The sequence below is a fragment of the Drosophila miranda genome (assembly GCF_003369915.1).
Source record: "Drosophila miranda strain MSH22 chromosome Y unlocalized genomic scaffold, D.miranda_PacBio2.1 Contig_Y1_pilon, whole genome shotgun sequence".
Lineage (NCBI taxonomy): Eukaryota > Metazoa > Arthropoda > Insecta > Diptera > Drosophilidae > Drosophila > Drosophila miranda.
In genome coordinates this window covers 3577027-3598932 of record NW_022881603.1, presented here as the reverse complement: position 1 = coordinate 3598932, position 21906 = coordinate 3577027, and the positions used below count along the sequence as shown (strand labels likewise).

The 21906-nt window shown below is 46.4% G+C and overlaps 1 protein-coding gene and 1 non-coding gene across 2 annotated transcripts; both read left to right on the top strand.

The window, feature by feature from the left end:
• The first annotated feature begins 5594 nt into the window (after positions 1 to 5594).
• Positions 5595 to 6826, top strand: LOC108158222. The gene is made up of 2 exons (XM_017290453.2): positions 5595 to 6396; positions 6464 to 6826. Exons 1-2 carry the CDS (start codon positions 5693 to 5695, stop codon positions 6564 to 6566), a joined length of 807 nt encoding a protein of 268 aa, XP_017145942.2. The 5' UTR covers positions 5595 to 5692; the 3' UTR covers positions 6567 to 6826.
• A 2106-nt stretch (positions 6827 to 8932) lies between these two features.
• Trnat-agu lies at positions 8933 to 9006 on the top strand. The gene has a single exon. It is a non-coding gene; the product is annotated as a tRNA-Thr (tRNA).
• The last annotated feature ends 12900 nt before the right edge of the window (positions 9007 to 21906 follow it).

The following is a 21906-nucleotide window of genomic DNA, read 5'->3' as shown; positions in this document are numbered from 1 at the left end:
ACGGACGGACGGACAGACGGACAGACGGACAGACGGACGGACGGACAGACGGACAGACGGACAGACAGACATGGCTCAATCGACTCGGCTATTGATGCTGATCAAGAATATATATACTTAATGGGGTCGGAAACGATTCCTTCTGGATGTTACACACATCCACTTTTACCACAAATCTAATATACCCCAATACTCATTTTGAGTATCGGGTATAATTATCAAGAATTCTAATTTCAGGAAGCTGCTACATCGTGACACATAATTCACTTGGGACACCAAAAAAACGAGAGAAAAAATTCATTTTAATGAAAAATGTCAAAAGGAAAACCGAACGAGGGGGAACGTTGTGAGTTGCTGCGTACACCGCAACTCTACATTTATACCCGATACTTAGTCAGTATGGCTCTCCTCCGGCAGACGCCGCTAATATTAAACTACACGACAAAGAGTGCGTGCGAGAGAGACAGAAAATCAGTCTGAGCGTGACGTCGGGCGCTGCGTAGCAAGTGCAAATTGATTTGTTCCTTTTGGCTATAAAAATTATCTGATCTGATCCACATTCAGCAATCTGATAGATATGGTCGTTATCTATGATTCTGCGTTTTTAGTTTTCTCGAATCTGCAATATTGTGGATGCAACAGATTTTCGTCCTTTGTGGGGGCGGAAGGGGGTGGGGCGAAATTTTGAAATATTTTTGTAGCAGTGACATATCACAGAAGTCTGGATCCAAAACATCGTTGCTCTAGCTCTTATAGTCTTTGAGCACTGATCAAGAATATATATACTTTATGGGGTCGAAAACGATTCCTTCTGGAAAAACACATCCATTTTCACCACAAATCTAATATACCCCAATACTCATTTTGAGTATCGGGTATAAAAAGGAAAAGTTTTACAAGCCCCGCCACTGCCAGCGGAAGCGGAAGTAATGCCAATGCCAAATGGGGGGAAAAGGCAGGAAAAAGGCGAGCAGTGGAAAAGCGAACAGGGGGCCAACACATAATAATGCCATCATCATCGTCAATGGCAAACAACAACAGCCCTTGGATGAGACGAATGGGCAGGAAATCGAAAGGGAATGGCCCGGGAAAGTATCGACAATGGGATAAATTGTTAAAGCCGAGAGCAATAAATGATGGAAGATGCTTTAAATGTACAACAAGCAGGAGTCGAATGCAAATACGCAGCAGGAAAATAAATTAAAAAGTGGCGGGGGACCAGCAGCAGGACTCGGATCAGGACTCGAAGCAGGACAATGCCGAGAGCACACCGCAGCACGCGCAGGATTACCCCCAGTCAAGCAGCCCCTCTCACTCTTCTCGTACATCCTTTGTATTGGGGCAGCAACGATTTCACAGAGGTCAAATGTCAATAAGTTAAGGGGGCATGGTCACGCCCGGCACCAGGTCAAGGCTGAGCAACTTTTCCAAGCTATAACTATGATTAAAACATATTTCCCAAGCCATCGAGTGATAAATGCGACAAACTTTTGTCTGGCACTTGCTTTTGTCTCTCTGCAGCCCTGTGCCCCTGTATCTGGCCTAAAGCTCTCAGCGGGTGGGTGGCAGCAGATGCTGCCAATTTAGTAAAGCCAATAAAATGTAGGACTAATGCCACACAGCCACATCCACAGCCACATCCACAGCCACACCCACTCCATGCGGCCCCTTAACTATTTGCATGATAAAAATCTTTCATCAAGCGGCATCACCAGAAACAATCTCAATCTCAGTCCCAACTTGGTCTCAACTTCTTCTGCATAATTCGACGATTGCTCGAGGATTGGATTCCCGCTTCCCGCCTTCTGATTCTGGCCTTTTGTGTGGTAAACACCTAAAGTAGTAAAATGGGATTTAAGCATCCTCCCACATACAGGGACACACGCACACACATTCAGACTAGGACTGGGTTACGGTTCCCTCACTCACCTACGTGTCTATAAAAATTTTAAGTTGCTGGCATCGGCAAGGACAAAAAACTTTTCCCAGCCAGAAACAGGAGCAGACGGAGCTCCTGGCTGGGGCTGGTACTGGAGCTGGAGATGGAGCTGGAGCTGAAACTGGCTGCGATTGGGTGTTGGTTGAAACGTCCTTATACAGGATATTCCTTTTATTGCCATGCGAGTGGCATGGGGAATTGTGATGCCCGAATACATACATAAATTCAACCTTATGTGATCCTGCTCCTGAATGCGTTGGGATGCCATGCGATGGGATGCCCTGCGAGGCTGCTGAACACCCAATAGGGACATTATGTCGTGCGCCAGAATCTATAGAATATGTAAAACGTTTCCCTCAAAAAAGATTAACAAATTTTGCAATTTTAATATCCGTCCAAGGAGCAGGAACGGAACCTTCCGCCAGACAAAGTCGCTGGGCAAACAAACAAAAATTTCAAAAAGTTCTTTTAAACAAAGGCAAGAAAAAGGGGGTTATATTCGTTTAAAGATTCACAGAACTAAAGAGAGAGGTCTGTAGTGGAGTGACTATACATTGTTTGTTGTAATTGTTTTGTCAAAAAGTTTTACGAGCCTCAGCTGCGATGCAAATGTGGAGGGGAGAAACTATGTGTATATTGAAGTAAAACTTCAATATAAGTTTGATTTCTTTTCTGGAAGAACGAGTGTATAAAAGCCCTCCCTCCCTACCATACTTCACTTAAATATTTGAGTTGGAAAAAAATAAGAGAGAAGACGTTAGCACCGCACAAAGGAGCACCCAACTCCATTCCCCAGCTCCAGCCTGGGGCCCCGTATCCATGGCCTGGCATTTAAGATAATTGATCGCCTGCCAACAATGCATAAAGAGTCACAAAATCTTTGGTGACGTTTGTGCTATTTGTCGGCCCAGACATATGCTCCGGGAGCATATCAGGGTGGGTCCGTCCTGGGTCCCGAGTCCTGGGGGTGGCTGTCTAGCTTGCATCCTACCTTGGCGCAATTTTAATATGTTTATGTAGAGGGCGGGCGGGGGTGTGGGTGCCGTACAGCAGTTTAAAATTCAAGACACATGCAGCAGCTTAAACGTTTTAGAAATCTATTTTTCAAACGCCCGAACCCCAGGCAGTCCCATGTGTGCGTGCGAATTGCATTTAATTGAATCGTCTGGAGCAGCAGGTGAAAGTATTTCGTTGTTTGCCATTTCCATTTCCCCTTCTAGAACACTTTCCGTCTTCGAATCGCCTCAAAGCAACCTTCAGACGAGGCAAAAGACAGGGGCAACGATCGCGCATAGGCGAATGGCAGCTTCATGTCGCTGCAGGATGCAGGATATGTTCCCAGTTGTCTGATATAACTTCTCGACGATCTGGTGCTAGGTCCTGGCAAGCACTGGGCTCTGGATGAGCTGATAGCATCTGTGGAAAGAGTTCATCGACTAGGAGCTGGCGCGGGGCACATCAAACACTACTAATGGTTAGACTATCAGATAAGCTTATTCGCTTTTTCCTGATTACTTCTCTATATTTCTGGCACTGTTTAAAGCTTCCTGCTAGATCCCTTAAAGGTTTCTTACACCCCCGTTACATTTGGGCACTTGCGACGTCCATAAATCGGTGGCACATATGGCAACTTTACAAGTGGCTCGCGTCGCCGTCTGTGCGCACAATTCAAATTGAAATCAAAGTGGGCGTTCATGAGTTAAACACTCGACGAGGCACGAGCCACGAGCGAGGAGCCAGGAGGCAGGAGGCACCATGCACCAGGCAACGGAAGCCCCAATGTGACAAAGTCGCTGCCACACAGAAGCCAAGCCGAATCCAACCAAACCAAACCAAGTCGAGTCGCGTTGAGTCGAGGCACTTGTGGTTTACGACCTGTCCTGGAGAGGGATGCTGCTAGCAGAAATAAAATCACACACGACTGCCAGGAAGGAACCGAGGCTCCAGTGGCCGGGGGATGACGATGATGGGGCTGGAACAAGGGGCTGCTGCATGGGGCATGAAGCATAAGGAGGACGCCTTAAAATGGCTGCTGCTGCTTCTGCCAGGGCCATTTCTTTCTGCTTCCGTTGGTAAATTTATTATTCTAGTCTAGATGAGTTCATTATGCGAACAGCAGCTGCCAGTCAGAGCCAGAGTCAGTGCTGCCTGCCTGCCGCCTTTGAATGCTGAATGCGAAAACGATTCAATTTTATTGTTTTCCACAAAAATTCTCCCCAAATTATGCATTGTATAAAAAACATCATATGAAATTTGAGTAGGACGCCGTCGCCCGACCATACACACATGAGATGGGAGATGGCAGAGAGATTGTTGGCCATATAAGGATTAGGGATTAGGTTGGTTCCCTGCACTGGTTGTGGGGTACCGAAAATATTCAGATTTATGCCGCCGATGGAAAGTTATTGGGAATTGGCATCGTTTGATTCATGGAAATGACAAACTCGCATGCATAGTAAAGTCTCCACTGCGAATGGAATAGATTGAATGGGAAACGCTACAGAAGCGGAGAAAGAATAGGAATTGACATCCTTTTTTCCATTCCATTTTACATTCCAAATTACAAATTACTACTTTACCTGTAGTATTAATATTCAGGAAGTGGAAATTTCCACACACTCAAAACTCGTATACATTTATCGGAAATGATTACCTTTTTCCCAACAAAATTGGTAAACGAAAACACCATTTCGAATCAGAATTTTATTTCGGACTTTCCAGAAACTAAAACCCCCATTAAGACCACAAATAAAACCATTTTTGGAATGATATAATGCTTTATAATGCCAATAACCTCTGACAGGACGGATGCCCGCACGTCAGGCGGCCACAACTAATATGGGACGAATGGGGAGAGGGATCAGGAAACAGGGAACAGGAATAGAAATCAAAATTCGTGCTGGCATGCAAGTTCAAGCGGCTCCTGCTCCTGCCATCGCCATCCTGGCAGACTTGTAAGCAGGGCTACGAAATTAAATTTATCTGTATCAGTTTCAGCACCCCAATGGAATGGATGGCACGGCGGTAGGACCTCTTGCTGAACAGCTGCAGCAGGAGCTGAACACATGTTCCGACAAATTCATCTGCCATGTCACAATGCGCAACGGTATGCAGAAATATCCCAGGGATGGTCTTTGGAGACGGGCAAGCACTCTAACCTTATGGATAAGCTCTGGCTTGGCATCCGTCCTAGTTCTGCCAGGCTGCTCCAACTTGCACGTGACAGGACTCGACGAAAAGTGAAACTTGGCAAAATAATCTATCCCTGTGGAAAGCGGAGAGGAAATAAAATGGGGCTGTCTTCATCCCCCAAGCTCCCCACAGACCCGACACAAGTGTCATTAATCAAATGCCGCCCAATAAATTCCGACCCTTCTTCGCAGAATTTTTGAAATATGAACTTTTTGCTCTGACGAATGCCGGCAGTCATTAATAAATTAGGGGTTAAAATGCCATATCAACGTCAGTCTAGGGGAGGGGCAGGGGCATCCGCTGAAAAGTTGTTCATCTAATTGAAACCGAAACGCGGCAGACCCAGGATTTTCCTAACTCAATTAAATTAGGCGCCAACTGGGGAGACATACGGGCCCGACACTCGTTGAAAGGGAAAATCAGTTTAACTTTGATTTAACGATCCGTGCAGTTGTTGTCAACCACTTTCATTTGAATTTCATTTTGATTAGACCCCCAGCAGACACACACACACACACCCTCAAATCACTCTAAAATAGTTCGAATAAATCCCAAGTCAGCATGTGGAACTACGGAGAGTGCAGGGCCCCGGGACTGCAGCAGGAGGAGAGCGAGATTTTGACCAGCGGACCCGAGCCCGCGTGCACTGGCGGCGAGGAGGAGGAACAGCTTGACCTGGACGCCCTCTACGACGAGATGGAGGCCCTGAAACAGCGTCTATTGTTGCTGCGCAGCAAGTTGGTGACCAGCCCCAAGGACCAGTGCCATGCGCAGGCAGCGATGGAGGACACGGACGAGTCGTTTTTTACAGCACAGAGCCGTCAGCTGGTAGCCCTGCGGCGCCAGAACTGTGTGCTAAGGTGTCAGCTCCAGTCGATGGCCGGACACCTCAACAGTAGCCGCAAGGAGCTGAAGGAGATGGATGGGTGGCGCTGCTTGGTCGCCACCTGCATCCAGCGGATGCGCCGGGAGCTGGACACCTTCGAGGAGTTCAAGTTGCAGGCCATCCACCACTTCGGGTTGTGCATCGAGCGCTGGGAGCAGCACAAGGCCTGCAAGGTGGACAGCAATGTGTACCAGCGGCGGATGCGGGAGCTCATCCAGCACATCGACGGCAGGCGGGTGCAGATGGTCCCGATGCACTGCCACCACCAAACTTTCCAGCAGGTGCGGATGGAGATAATACAAACCCGCCTCTTCCTGTACAATCTTTTCGACAGCATGCTCTGCTACTTCCATTTCTTCAACCGCCAGTTCAGCCTCAGGTGAGTTTTCTGACTGACTGCTTCTGATCTTGCGGCCAGCTATGTAATCTCGCTTGCATCTTTCCAGGACCAGCACATGGACTGCCATCCAAAAGTCAATTACCTCCGTCGCACCGTCCTCCCCACCCAACTCACTCCGCTCTGAGTTTCGCGATTCGAGTGAGCTTTGAGTGCTCCTGGAGTGCTCTCCGCCCTCTCCCTGAACTCTAAACTTTTGGCAATTAATGTTGATTTTTATTCTCCGACTTTATTGAGGGACTTTCCGCCGTGCTGGCGGAGGGCTGTAGGGGTAGGGTCTGTTTGTAATTGCTTTGGAACTGTCGCCCAATTAGGGTTATAGACGTTTGCGGCGTTAATGGCTCTTTTGAGGCCCATTCCCGTGTCTGTTTCCCCATAATACTCGTACTATAATTACAAAATTTCAACTCTTCGAAAATGGCCTTAAAGTGGGGATATCATGGACACTCGAGGCTTCCTAATCCGACTTTCGACGCCACCCAAATGTGCACGCATTCCCACCAGAATAAGATGGCCAGCGGCTAAATAGGAAGCGGCATCAGATAAAACAAAAGCAGATTTGTTTTTCCTTTACCTCCCATTCGAAAAAAAACGAAGCAAATCCCCACCACAGAAAAAGACATAGCGAGGAAGCTAAGCTGACAGCCCGAAGCTTAGCGCCGGCAGGAATGGCTGAAATCCTTATCGTGCTCTGGCTCCACTCCTCATCGTCCTTCTCTAGCCCGAGCCCCAGCTCCAGTTCCAGCTCCAGCTCATGACTCCAGCATCCCATATCCTTTTTGGAGGTTGTCGAAATGCGTAAAAACTCAATTGCTGCGCATTTGACGAGGGGGTGAGAGGGTGCGGTGAAGCAGGAGGTCCTGGACTAGGGATCGACATGGGTCTCGCATTGAGTAAGATGCAAGATAACGCGAGGAGGAGAGCGGGAGTGCGTTGGCAAGGGGACAGAAGAGCGAATACGAATTATTGGAGTCATGTGCTGAAAAGCGGCTCTAGCTTCCCAATACCAATGCCAATGCCAAATTACAATGCTCTAACAAGCGGCGAGAGGCCCTGGGGAATGGTTAACGACAAAACGAACAGCGTATACTCTATGCCACAGAAGAGAGCAACGAGTATATGCAACCGAGGTTTCCTTTCCATCAGATGACGATACTCCCCTTGGAATAGGGTGGTACGCAGATACACGGCTACGGACACCGACACAGGGGCAGGCACAGACAATCAACGGGCTGTTACATGGCTAAAACACAGGAAACACATTAGATACTTTTTGGCTCATTCGCTGGCTGGCCCTAGTGGTAGTCATAGAGAGTACGCGGCCCGGGGCCGGGTCTAGAGCTTGTACTGTGTCTGGTGTAATGGGTCTGGGACTGAGACTGAGACTGGGTCTGAACAGGGGTTAGTTCGATAAAAATCTGCGTAAAATGATGCGGCAATTTGATGAGCAACTAAGTTCGGGCAATTAGTTTTGTAAACGTTCGGAAGTTAGTCGTGTCCACGTCCAGCTAAACTGTTGCTGGGAGGGGGGAATAGAGCCGAGCCATCATCCGCATGCCGTTCAGTTCTGTAATGTGCCTAACAGGGCTCAGCAAGTTGTGCGTAGAGAATCGTGTGATTTATTGGGGCCATCCAAAGCTCAGATACAGATCCAAGTAACACGTTTGCTCTGCCCCCGAAAGGGCCGTCCGATTGATCGGCCATTTTTCCCCATTTTGCTGCCACACAATTCCCAGGCAGGCGAATGACCCATGGCCGTTCTCCTGATGAAATGGCATTCAGTTCTAACGGCGTTCCAGCAATTGCTTGGCGGTTCGTGCCTTTCCTGCTCCATTGAAAACCAAAAACGCTTCCCCAACTTGCTAAAAAGCCGCTGTCCAACCAAAAGAAGGAATCAACAGACGTAGCAGCAGTAGAGAAAGAAGCCTTCTGCCTTGGGCTGTTTTCTAGCAATTTCAAAGATACATTTCAAGTGCCCAACTTTGCTCTACTCTTCTCTCTCTCTCTCTCTCTCTCTCTCTCTCTCCGTGAGTGTGTGTGTGTGTGTGAATCAACCGCAAAAGTACAAATAATTTCCATTTGGCCAAAGCGACAACATTTGCATTTTTCTTCAGTTCTTCATAGAGCCCGACCCAGACCCAGCCCATTCCCATTCCCAATCCCAGTGCCTGCCTCAAATAGGCAAACATGCCTCCCAGCTGCACAAAGAGGGCAACTAGTGAGCGAACGAGCGAGCGAGTATTTAAATAGCAAACAGATACGTCGTCGTCTACTTATAAATACTTTGTCGTCTCGGCAAACGATACGGCACAAGTTGTAGATAAATATGGCATAGATTACACAACTAGTTCTCTGCCACAATAGAACTTTTTGCCTCTTCGAAAGATAAGTGTATGCTGACTCTCTCGCACATACAGGGTATTCTGTATTTACAGTTATGAATTTTCTTCTCTGACTCAGCACGGTCGCTTTCGGCAGGGCAACTTCTGTGCACTCTTCTGGCCGAGCAGCTTTCGAGGGCGCCGTGGCTTAGTTGGTTAAAGCGCCTGTCTAGTAAACAGGAGATCGTGAGCTCGAATCTCGCCGGGGCCTATCCCTTAAAAATTCGATGTTAGGGGTGTTCTACTTTTTATACGATACTCAAAATGAGTATTGGGGTATATTAGATTTGTGAAAAAAGTGGATGTGTGTAACGTCCAGAAGGAATCGTTTCTGACCCCATAAAGTATATATATTCTTGTCCGTCTGTCCGTCCGTCCGTCTGTCCGTCCGTCTGTTCGTCTGTCCGTCCCCTTCAGCGCCTAGTGCTCAAAGACTATAAGAGCTAGAGCAACGGTGTTTTGGATCCAGACTTCTGTGATATGTCACTGCTACAAGAATATTTCAAAACTTTGCCCCGCCCACTTCCGCCCCCACAAAGGGCGAAAATCTGTGGAATCCACAATTTTGACGATACGAGAAAACTAAAAACGCAGAATCGTAGAAGATAACTATATCTTCTAGAGTGCAAAATCTGAATCAGATCGCATAAATATTATAGCCAGAATCAAGAAAACAATTTCATTTTTTCTCGCTCTGTCTCTCTCTAACACACAGGTTTTATGGTCTTTTTTGCCAATTGCAAAATATGAGTTCAAGGATCTCAGAACCTATAAGAGCCAGAGCAACCAAATTTGGTATCCACACTCCTGTGGTATCGGACCTTGACCGTTTTGTGTCAAAATTTCGACACACCTCTTCCGCCCCCGCAAAGGACGAACATCTGGGGCATCCACAAATCTCTGAGACTATGAACGCTAGAGTAACCAAATTTGGTATCCGCACTCTTGTTAGATTTCACTATAAAACGTATTTCTCAAAATTTCGCCCCACCCCCTTCCGCCCCCACAAAGGACGAAAATCTGTTGCATCCACAATATTGCAGGTTCGAGAAAACTAAAAACGCAGAATCATAGATAAGGACCATATCTACACGGTTGCTGAATCTGGATCAGATCAGATAATTTGAATAGCCAAAAGGAACAAATCAATTTGCACTGGCTACGCAGCGCCCGACGTCACGCTCAGACTGATTTTCTGTCTCTCTCGCACGCACTCTGTCGTGTCGTTCAATATTAGCGGCGTCTGCCGGAGGAGAGCCATACTGACTAAGTATTGGGTATAAATGTAGAGTTGCGGTGTCCGCAGCAACTCACAACGTTCCCCCTCGTTTCTGTGTGTTTTCCTTCCCCTGAAGCCAAACTTCTGTTATTTGCTTTCCTGGGGGCAGTTTAATGGTGCCTATTAATGGCGCTTGCCAACTGACGCCTTCTGCCAGCCATTGATATATTTCAATTGCCCCAATAATTGTTTCAATAATCATTCAAATCACGAAGTGGCTGATTAGAAAATAAAATGATTGTCGACATGATAATGAACGAGGGGAACGTTGTGAGTTGCTGCGTACACCGCAACTCTACAGTTATACCCGATACTAAGTCAGTATGGCTCTCCTGCGGCAGACGCCGCTAATATTGAACCACACGACAAAGAGTGCGTCCGAGAGAGACAGAAAATCAGTCTGAGCGTGACGTCGGGCGCTGCGTGGCCACTGCAAATTGATTTCTTGCTTTTGGCTACAAAAATGATCCGATCTGATCCAGATTCAGCAATCTGATAGATATGGTCGTTATCTATGATTCTGCGTTTTTAGTTTTCTCGAATCTGCAATATTGTGGATGCAACAGATTTTCGTTCTTTGTGGGGGCGGAAGGGGGTGGGGCGAAATTCTGAGATATACGTTTTATAGTGAGATCTAACAGAAGTGCGGATACCAAATTTGGTTACTCTAGCCTTAATATTCTCTGAGATTTGTGGATGCCCCAGATTTTCGTCCTTTTGCGGGGGCGGAAGGGGGTGTGGCGAAATTTGGACACGAAACGGTCAAGGTCAGATATCACAGGAGTGTGGATACCTAATTTGGTTGCTCTGGCTCTTATAGGTTCTGAGATCCTTGAACTCATATTTTGCAATTGGCAAAGCCGACCATGAAACCTGTGTGTTAGAGAGAGACAGAGCGAGAAAGAATGAAATTGTTTTCTTGATTCTGGCTATAATAATTATACGATCTGGTTGAGATTTTACACTCTATAGTCATCCATATATACAACATATAGTCATCCTCTACGATTCTGCATTTTTGGTTTTATCGTATCTTTAAAAATGTGGATGCCACAGATTTTCGTCCTTTGTGGGGGCGGAAGTGGGCGGGGCAAAGTTTTGAAATATTTTTGTAGCAGTGACATATTACAGATATCACAGATGTCTGGATCCAAAACATCGTTGCTCTAGCTCTTATAGTCTTTGAGCACTAGGCGCTGAAGGGGACGGACGGACGGACGGACGGACGGACGGACGGACGGACGGACGGACGGACGGACGGACAGACGGACGGACGGACGGACGGACAGACGGACAGACAGACAGGGCTCAATCGACTCGGCTATTGATGCTGATCAAGAATATATATACTTTATGGGGTCGGAAACGATTCCTTCTGGACGTTACACACATCCACTTTTACCACAAATCTAATATACCCCAATACTCATTTTGAGTATCGGGTATAAAAAGTGAGGTTTTTACTATTTTTGGTTGGGATCATTCGACTTGGAAGTACTCTATACTGAAAGTTTAAAGTACCGTTGAAGGTCCTTTGCAAAAAGTAACCGTCTCTTGAAGCTTTATGTTAGCATAACATTAGGATGGTGCTTTATACAGCTTTAAGGAACTACTGTTACAGTTAAAGCACTCACTTGTATAATGTTACGTCAAAGCTTTCACATGAAAAGCTTATAGTGCCGTTGAAAGCTATCAACTAACATGAGCTTTCCAGCAACAATTCTGGAGTCTTAACAGTTGCTTACCAAAACTATTACACCCTCTACATTTATACCCGATACTTAGTCAGTATGGCTCTCCTCCGGCATACGCCGCTAATATTAAACGACACGACAAAGAGTGCGTGCGAGAGAGACAGAAAATCAGTCTGAGCGTGACGTCGGGCGCTGCGTAGCCACTGCAAATTGATTTGTTCGTTTTGGCTATAAAAATTATCTGATCTGATCCAGATTCAACAATCTGATAGATATGGTCGTTATCTATGATTCTGCGTTTTTAGTTTTCTCGAATCTGCAATATTGTGGATGCAACAGATTTTCGTCCTTTGTGGTGGCGGAAGGGGGTGGGGCGAAATTTTGAGATATATGTTTTATAGTGAGATCTAACAAGAGTGCGGATACCAAATTTGGTTACTCTAGCGTTCATAGTCTCAGAGATTTGTGGATGCCCCAGATGTTCGTCCTTTGCGGGGGCGGAAGAGGTGTGTCGAAATTTTGACACAAAACGGTCAAGGTCCGATACCACAGGAGTGTGGATACCAAATTTGGTTGCTCTGGCTCTTATAGGTTCTGAGATCCTTGAACTCATATTTTGCAATTGGCAAAAAAGACCATAAAACCTGTGTGTTAGAGAGAGACAGAGCGAGAAAGAATGAAATTGTTTTCTTGATTTTGGCTATAATAATTACACGATCTGGTTCAGATTTTGCACTCTGGAAGAAATAGTCATCCTCTACGATTCTGCGTTTTCTCGTATCGTCAAAATTGTGGATGCCACAGATTTTCGCCATTTGTGGGGGCGGAAGTGGGCGGGGCAAAGTTTTTAAATATACTTGTAGCAGTGACATATCACAGAAGTCCGGATATAAAACGTCGTTGCTCTAGCTCTTATAGTCTTTAAGCAATAGGCGCTGATAGGGACCGACAGACGGACGGACGGACGGATGGACAGACGGACAGACAGACAGACAGACAGGGCTCAATCGACTCGGCTATTGATGCTGATCAAGAATATATATACTATATGGGGTCGGAAACGATTCCTTCTGGACGTTACACACATCCATTTTCACCACAAATCTAATATACCCCAATACTCATTTTGAGTATCGGGTATAAAAATGTATATATGGATCAAAGTTAGGGGGCCAGAGCGAAGTTTGCATACGCTGCAATCGAACAAAACTTTCGCGATAAAAAGCAATCAAAGTGTTTGAATGTTATTGGCTAGAGCGGGGCGGAGACAGGGTCGAGACATGGCCAAGAAGACCTCACAGGTGTCGCAAGGCAGACGATCAAAAGTCATCAACTTCAAAGAGGAATCGCGTGCCTTAGTGGCTCGAAGTAATTTCCCCCACGAAAGCACAGCACCCACATCCATATGCCATATGCCGCTGACTACGCTCCCTCTCGGCCCGTGCTCCTTGACTGTACCCCACCGAGTTGCTGGTGGCGATGACACCCACGTCTCCACCGCCATCACCGGTGGGTTACAATTGGAGCGCTCTGATTTGGATTTATGATAGGCGGCACGCAAGGCGGAAGGCTTGGTGATGGCAGCGTGACACGACTGTGCCACCATAATCGCCAACAGTGATCACTGTAAGGAGTGATCAATTTTAGAGTAGCTATTTTTACAGATTGGTTGAAATATCTTCGCAAACAATATCTCGGTAACAAAGTCATAAAGACTTCCCCGAGCAAATAATTTGTATAGAAAAAGAAGCACGTACGAAGATGGATATTTCGATTAGACTGTGATTTACAGATTTACGTACGCACAAACGTTTGCCACCAGCAACTCGGCGGGGTACAGTCAAGGAGCACGGGCCGAGAGGGAGCGTAGTCAGCGGCAAAGTGTTGCCATATGGATGTGGGTGCTGTGCTTTCGTGGGGGAAATTACTTCGAGCCACTAAGGCACGCGATTCCTCTTTGAAGTTGATGACTTTTGATCGTTTGCCTTGCGACACCTGTGAGGTCTTCTTGGCCATGTCTCGACCCTGTCTCCGCCCCGCTCTAGCCAATAACTTTTAAACACTTTGATTGCTTTTTATCGCGAAAGTTTTGTTCGATTGCAGCGTATGCAAACTTCGCTCTGGCCCCCTAACTTTGATCCATATATACATTTTTATACCCGATACTCAAAATGAGTATTGGGGTATATTAGATTTGTGGTGAAAATGGATGTGTGTAACGTCCAGAAGGAATCGTTTCCGACCCCACATAGTATATAAATTCTTGATCAGCATCAATAGCCGAGTCGATTGAGCCCTGTCTGTCTGTCTGTCTGTCCGTCTGTCCATCCGTCCGTCCGTCCGTCTGTCGGTCCCTATCAGCGCCTATTGCTCAAAGACTATAAGAGCTAGAGCAACGACGTTTTATATCCGGACTTCTGTGATATGTCACTGCTACAAGTATATTTCAAAACTTTGCCCCGCCCACTTCCGCCCCCACAAATGGCGAAAATCTGTGGCATCCACAAATTCAAAGATACGAGAAAATGCAGAATCGTAGAGGCTGACTATTTCTTCCAGAGTGCAAAATCTGAACCAGATCGTGTAATTATTATAGCCAAAATCAAGAAAACAATTTCATTCTTTCTCGCTCTGTCTCTCTCTAACACACAGGTTTTATGGTCTTTTTTGCCAATTGCAAAATATGAGTTCAAGGATCTCAGAACCTATAAGAGCCAGAGCAACCAAATTTGGTATCCACACTCCTGTGGTATCGGCCCTTGACCGTTTTGTGTCAAAATTTCGACAAATCTGGGGCATCCACAAATCTCTGAGACTATTAACGCTAGAGTAACCAAATTTGGTATCCGCACTCTTGTTAGATCTCACTATAAAACGTATATCTCAAAATTTCGCCCCACCCCCTTCCGCTCCCACAAAGGACGAAAATCTGTTGCATCCACATTATTGCAGATTCGAGAAAACTAAAAACGCAGAATCATAGATAACGACCATATCTATCAGATTGTTGAATCTGGATCAGATCAGATAATTTTTATAGCCAAAAGGAACAAATCAATTTGCATGTAGAGTTGCGGTGTCCGCAGCAACTTACAACGTTCCCCCTGGTTATCTCTGTATGTAAGTCCGTACACAGATTCATATCTACATGTGTACATATATATGAAGTTATTAAAATGAAATAACTGTCAAGTCACGTGCCCTGTTGACGACTCCTCATTGTTCCCAAATGGTCGGGCCAAGTGGCCGGGGAACAATACAAAATTGAGCAAACGGCCGTAAGGAATTGGAATAGGCCATGTGCATATGTATGTGAGTTGTGTCCCCGCCATCTCAAACAGTGGAGGCCACTCTTATAGCAATAGTTGTAGTCAAAATAAACTATTTCATTTGTTTCTTCTAAAGCCTATTAAATCGTACCTTTGCTGATGTTCCTTAGAGTATAACCCCAGTTTCTCTTGGTGTTACATATGTAGTATGTGAAACGACCAATCTATCTCATATTAATTAATTTTTCGAAGCATTTTTTGAATCTATTATCATTCACCTTGTCACTACCTTTTGTTCAGTTTTGATATCGATTTAATATAGAGATGCACGCATTCAATGTCACTATAAGGTTTTCGCTTGCGCAACATCAGAATTTGGTTTAAATTTGCACTCGGTGCAAAAAATGCCTAGTTTTTACAATTAAATAAACGAATCCGCTAAAGTTGTTCGCTCTACGGTACGTACAGCAAAATAAAAAGTGTTGTTTGCATATAAAGTCATGTGAAAAAGAATAACAAACAAAAGCCCTATAAAATTATTATTTTTATTCAAGCATCATCCTGGGACATCTTTCATCGATAGACAAGAAACCCTTAACGACTGCAGATTTATTTTTAAAAGGATAACAAATCATTTGTTTTTTAAATTATGAAAATTAATTATTACATGATTTGAATTTGACTTGTCTCACAAATTCATTTCTAGATTTTTTGGTATTTTGAATTTTTGTCCGGGTGTTTCCTCTTGAGTTTAATGTTCTACTGCACGTTATTTTGGTTCAGAGGTTTCCTCAAAACGTTCAAAATTTTTTAGAATTTGGAGATTTGGAGGCTGTTTTCGGATCCTAAGATACAACCCTAAGCACCAGAATATGTTTCTAAAAAATATTTTATATATTGATACTTACTAATTCATTTTTTGTATTATTCAAAACATAAAAACAAAATTATTAAAAATATAGAATACAACAAAATATTTTTATTACTTTTAAGGGTATTTGTTTTTAAAGGCTAGATTAGCCATTTGATATGAACACAAAAGGTAAATTAATCCCATCTGTAGTCATTCCTCCTTATCGTCCGAGATGATTCCTCCTTATCATACTTTTATAACTTGTGACAGCAGAAATAAGACGTTTAAGGAAGCAACCATTTTCATACACGGCAATCGCAATAAGTTCTTTAACACAGGCTACGACACAGGCTTTAAAGCGTAAATTGAAGATTTATAGGGTACATTTCCTTTCGATGATTGATTGAGTTTCTCAAGCCGCATCTTTAATGCAAAAGTAGCCATAAAATGTGTTATACTGAACGCACCAACCCGAATCTCTAACCTCCCGAGCGGCTCTCGAAGCAGTTACCAGGTTACTAATTGCCAAACACAAAAAAGACTTTTCCCGACACACGCCAAACGTTTGAAGGAACTGGAACAGGAGGGCGTTTTTATTCGATTGCGATTGCGGCTGGTCGGATGTGCCCCATTCGCAACCACTAATGGTGCACAACAGAAATTAAACAGCAGATAAACAAATTAGGCAATTTTTACCGCGTTCCATTCCGCTAATATGCGGGCGACGGTGGACAGGGGGTAGGGTTACCAACACTCGGAACAGGTTCGAACTCATTAGCACCCGGGTGCACGCGAAACGGGGCAATTTGCATATGTAGGATAGGACTCACGCTTGCATGCGACTCATAGCAACGGCGCCTTGGCCTATGCTACGTCTAACGGTTTGGTAGCTGGAGCTGGAGCTGGAGCTGGAGCTGGAGCTGGAGCTCTGCCCTTCGCCAGAGAGGGATTTCCGGCAAAACTGCACGTGCGCTCGTCATAAATGGAACTGGCTCTGGTCCCGGGCTCCGGCTGCTCCCAGACATAAAAGCGCAAATGCCGGCAGCTAACAATCTGTGGAAGGTGGGACTGATGGCGAATGAAAGGGGTAAAGTGTACGCCATGATGGTGATTGACTTACGAGCTCTGACAGCACAAACACACACACACACACACATACGATGAGGGTAATGAGGGTGATGGAGTGAGTTCGTCAGTGAGTCGTTAGCTCTGTCTTTGGTTTGATTTAGGTTGGCATGTCTAAAGACAACTCTGCAGAGACTGCAAAGGAAGGTTTGAGCGGCGGATCAAATGTGTGCCAATGTATTCTAAATTGTGTTTATTTTGAGTAATTTGCAATCTATTTGACACAAACTGTCTGCTTCTCTCTCCTTATCTTTATCACTATCTCCAAACATTGCATGACCCTGCCAGAAATTTCGCCAATTAAAATTGTAGGTTTCCAACTGTCGACACACCAACATGCACATTACTTAGAATCCTAGAATAATGTAGAGAATTCTGGTTATTTTTAGGCATGCTGACATTTAATAAGTACATACATATGTACGCGGGCGTACAATATTTGGACGTTGACATGCAATGACTGCACCGTCAAGTGGCCCGTGTGACACCAGGTAAAACGCAGCCCTCCTCCCGCCCAACCGAAGCGAGCTTGCGGACACCACGGACACGGACGCTGCAGACGTACTTGGCTGCACGTTCTCCGAGGTGATGAATTCGGCTACAAATCTGCATCGCCAGCAGCTGCCGTTGCCCTTGGAGTGGCAAACGAGATCAACTGCTGCACACTTGGAGAGGGTGGTAAGTGGGAGAGAGAGAGGGAGAGAGTGATAATACAACAAAAGCTACAAGACGAGAGCTGGCTGTAATGCAATATAGTGCGTACTCACTGCAACAACACAAACACGACAAGCTAACGCCGAAAAATAAATATGTAGTTTAATAATGTTTTAACAAAAAACAAAAGGCATGCACTCGCGGAGTAGAATATAATTCCAGATTTTAGGCTGGTTAGGAAGTTAATTAAAGTTTATTTAAGAAAACACCGGCTGTTTATTCAAATTAAAAGCGCGTCTGATCACTACGAAAGAGAACGACGAGTACGCCAGCATATTCCACGATCTATTTATAGATTATTCCATAATAATAGTAAATGGACTTTGTTGAGCTACTGAGCTCCAAGACGATGAGTACTGCACTCAAGTGAAGGGCAGACGGGCCGATTCGCACGTGCCCTAATACTCGAGAGAGCAATAGCGGGTAACAGCGAAAGAAAGAAAGAGAAGCGCGAGATGGAGGCGCCAGCGAACGGCAGATAAACTATGTACATATGCATATGCGGCTGCATATTATAAATGTAGATGACAATAAGGTACAGTGGCAGTGTAAATGCCAAACAATAATAGGATCTATGGATTTTGGCTATTATCGAAAGACTTAATATGTGGTGCAGTTACATTTGTTCGACCAAATGTAACAAAAAACAAAAAAAATATGTATTCTACTCAACTGTATTACAATAATCGAACATACGGTACTAAAGATATAAGCCAAAATATGAACTGACGTTACAATACAAAGACAGAAGTGCCTTTTGAGGTTGGTGTAAAAAATTATTGATATTTCTATCAGCATGTGTGATAACATATGAAGTATTTATTTTCCAAGTTATTCAACGTAAAAACATTTGCTTATTTTATACCCGATACTCAAAATGAATATAGCGGCATATAAGATTTTTGGTGAAAATGTATGTGTGTTTCGTCCGGAAGGAAGCGTTTCCGAGTTTTCGATGAAGCATTTTATTATTTAATGGATATTGACTCGATTATTCCTTTGCGACATTCAGTATCTTCTGAAAGTTTCAGACTGAAAATCATCTTTTTTTTTTGTCAGTATTTTATTATTGTCTTTTATAAGTTAAACAGCTCGCTCGGCTATATTATTACCCACTTTTGAAATTGTTTAAGCATTTTGATTTATTGATCTTCATTTGTATGCCATGTTAAAGGATCTTTAGTTAAAAAAGCCTTTTGAAATATTAAAGCGATCGTATAATTTTAGCTGAATAAGGTGTTACAAAATCAGTTAATCTCTTTGTACCAAACGTAGGCAAATCCTTATCGTTAACACAAAATGGCAAAAGCTGTTCCGCCATTTCTCATTTCTCAATAAAGGACACGTTATCGTTAATGAATGCAATTAGATAAATATCACAAATGACTAAAAGTATTTTTTAGAACAACGTGTAACGAACCCAAAAGGTTTCGATACAATCCGTCCACCGACCTATAATGGGCGCATCGGACCGCACCCCACAACCAGCGCCCCCTCCGCAAGCAACCAACGATCAACACGCGCCAACTCTAGAACGATGACCAAAGACATCAGGTCACACGAGCTTTCCCCCCACTTCAGGCCAAGCCATCGGCCAAGTGCAGTCTTCCGGGTTCATCGACTGCGGAAAGATGACACCGCGAAAGTCTGCGACGGTCACCAAAACGGCGAAGAGCTTACCTCAGCCTGAAATAGGTACATCACAAGTGGCGCCCGAGCAGGGACCCAAGGGAACGTTAGCGAGGGCTTGTGGAATAAAACCCCACGGCCACTAGAGAAGAACAAAAGAAAACGACTCAAAGAAAACCCCGACCTCGCACAATACCAACGGCAAGAGTTGCGCAACGAGCAGACGAAAGCGCGACACAGCGACAGAGAAACGGGAACAGTGCCGTCACCCCGAGAAGAAATTCGAAGCGTCAGCCGCGAAGCTCTACACAGTGCCCTAGTGAAGGGAAAGCGCAAGCCCAGCGAAACAGCCAACTCGAGTAACAATCGAAGCGATGGAATCACATGCAGAGGAACAGGGTATTACCCTGGAGAATTCGTCGCCAACCCAGCGGTGAGTACCGGCTGGATACACAAACGACGCCGAGAGGAGCTGGAGTCCTTCGCGGAGGAATTCGGATTCAGCCGCGAGGGTAACGTGGAAGATTTGCCGAACGAAATTTCGCCGAACTAGTCGCCGGGCCCCTCGAACACGATGCCTGGGTCAGGTTGGCAGAGCTCGAGCGGCAGTACGCCAGATCGCCAGGACGAGCCAGATCGCCCCAGCCCGACATCTCAGCACTAACAGAGAAGCGAAAGACGGACCCCAAACTCAGCCTACAAGTTCCAGGAGTCATGGAGGGCAAAGCCAGCACCTAACCGACATCGATAACCGTCGAAGATCTACCGAAGCCCCCGCCCCCGGAGCCAAGGCCTTCGCCCATGAGAAGGATCTTGCCGACAGCGGGAGGAAATGGCCCCACAGACGGTCATTACTACAGTCACGCCGCACAGATGGCGGAACGGATCCGAAAGTGGGGAATCCAGTTCGACGGGCAGGACGACCCACTGTCGTTCGTCGAACTAGTGAAAGAGCGTGCCCTCTCGTACGGGGTAGACATGAACTACGTGCCGCGAGCCATGGCAGAGCTCCTCACCGACCGAGCCAACCGTTGGTTCCGCACCAGCCGACTCCAGAGCGCCTCTTGGGCTGATTTCCGCCAGGAATTCCTAGCCTTTTTCCTGCCTCCCCGGTACTTCGAGCAATTGGAAGACCAGATCAGGGACCGCAAACAAGCGGTGGGCGAACCGTTCAAGGACTTCGTCATCGAGCTCCGGTTGCTCATGCACCACGCCGGGCACGACGAAGCCAAGGAACTTAGCCGGATCTATGACAACACCCTCCCGGCGTACCAGCTGCACGAACTGAGAAGTCTGACGCAATTAACAATGTTGGCCACAGAGTTCGAGAGTATCCAGGAACGAAACGTACCAGCGACCCTCATCCCCCCTCGACAACCACCCAGGTACACGCGGCCGACAGCACAACAAAACGAAAGCGGGACGAATCGGGCCCAATTCCGAAAGCCTCACTGGAACGCCTCGGAACCTGCAAGGAAGCCGCACCAGGCCGGCGCTCCAGCACAGGAAACGGCACATAGAATGATCACCACCCCATCGCCAACCCACACGCAGCCTGTCGACGCTGCGGAGAAGCTGGACATGTTTCTCGCGACTGCCCCAACCCATCGATCCTCTTCTGTTGGGAATGCGGCATGCGCGGAACGCGCACCGTGGGCTGTTACCGCCGGGACCCGTCGGGAAACGACTCGCGCCCCCAGCCGACACGGGAACAGCCGGGCACGACGCTTCCTCAGACAACCAACTACAAGTACACGACGGCCGGATAATGGCGAGAGTGACCATCGGAGGACGGCGCGCGGAGGCCACGGTCGACACCGGGGCGTCCCGAAGCTTCATCAACGCCGACCTCGCCCGCAAACTCGGCCGCGACAACGACCTGCGAGCCGCATGCGTCCCGATACGCCTAGCAGACGGCTCGGCCCGCGAGATAACTCAGATCTTGCTAGCACGCGTCAAACTAGACGAACAAGAGATACAGATGCCACTCTTGGTACTACCCAATATGGTAAAGCAAGCCATCATAGGGATGGATTTCCTGTGCGCCATCGAAGCCACAATACAATGTGGCGCCACACGCCTCCATCTCAAAGGCTCCCAACGCCCCATCCCAAACACGCCGATTATCACCGCCAGCCAAGTACACGCCCCCGGACCCACGAACTCGATACCTCCGCCGCCAATGAATTCCCCGCCACGACACGAGACAAGAGCACAAGGAACAAGGAACACAGAACCCACGGCCACGACGAAGCACACTAGCCCCAGGCCCACTCCGAGAAAACCAAAACTAAGCAAAGCCACGAAAAAAGCGAGCCGGTCTCCCGAGGGCACCGACGCGGTTCCACCAACGAAGGGAAAAGAACCCAGGACGCCCCTCCAGAAGACAACCCGGCCCCAGCAACGGCAGCCGCCACGCAGCAGCCAGGCGCTCGAGGTACCACCTCCGACCGCCACCCTGGCCCACGAACGCGTCGACACCGCCCTCGACGCGAAAACGACCCCTACGACACCGACCGACCCGCTACTCCCGCGTTCTCTCAGGCAG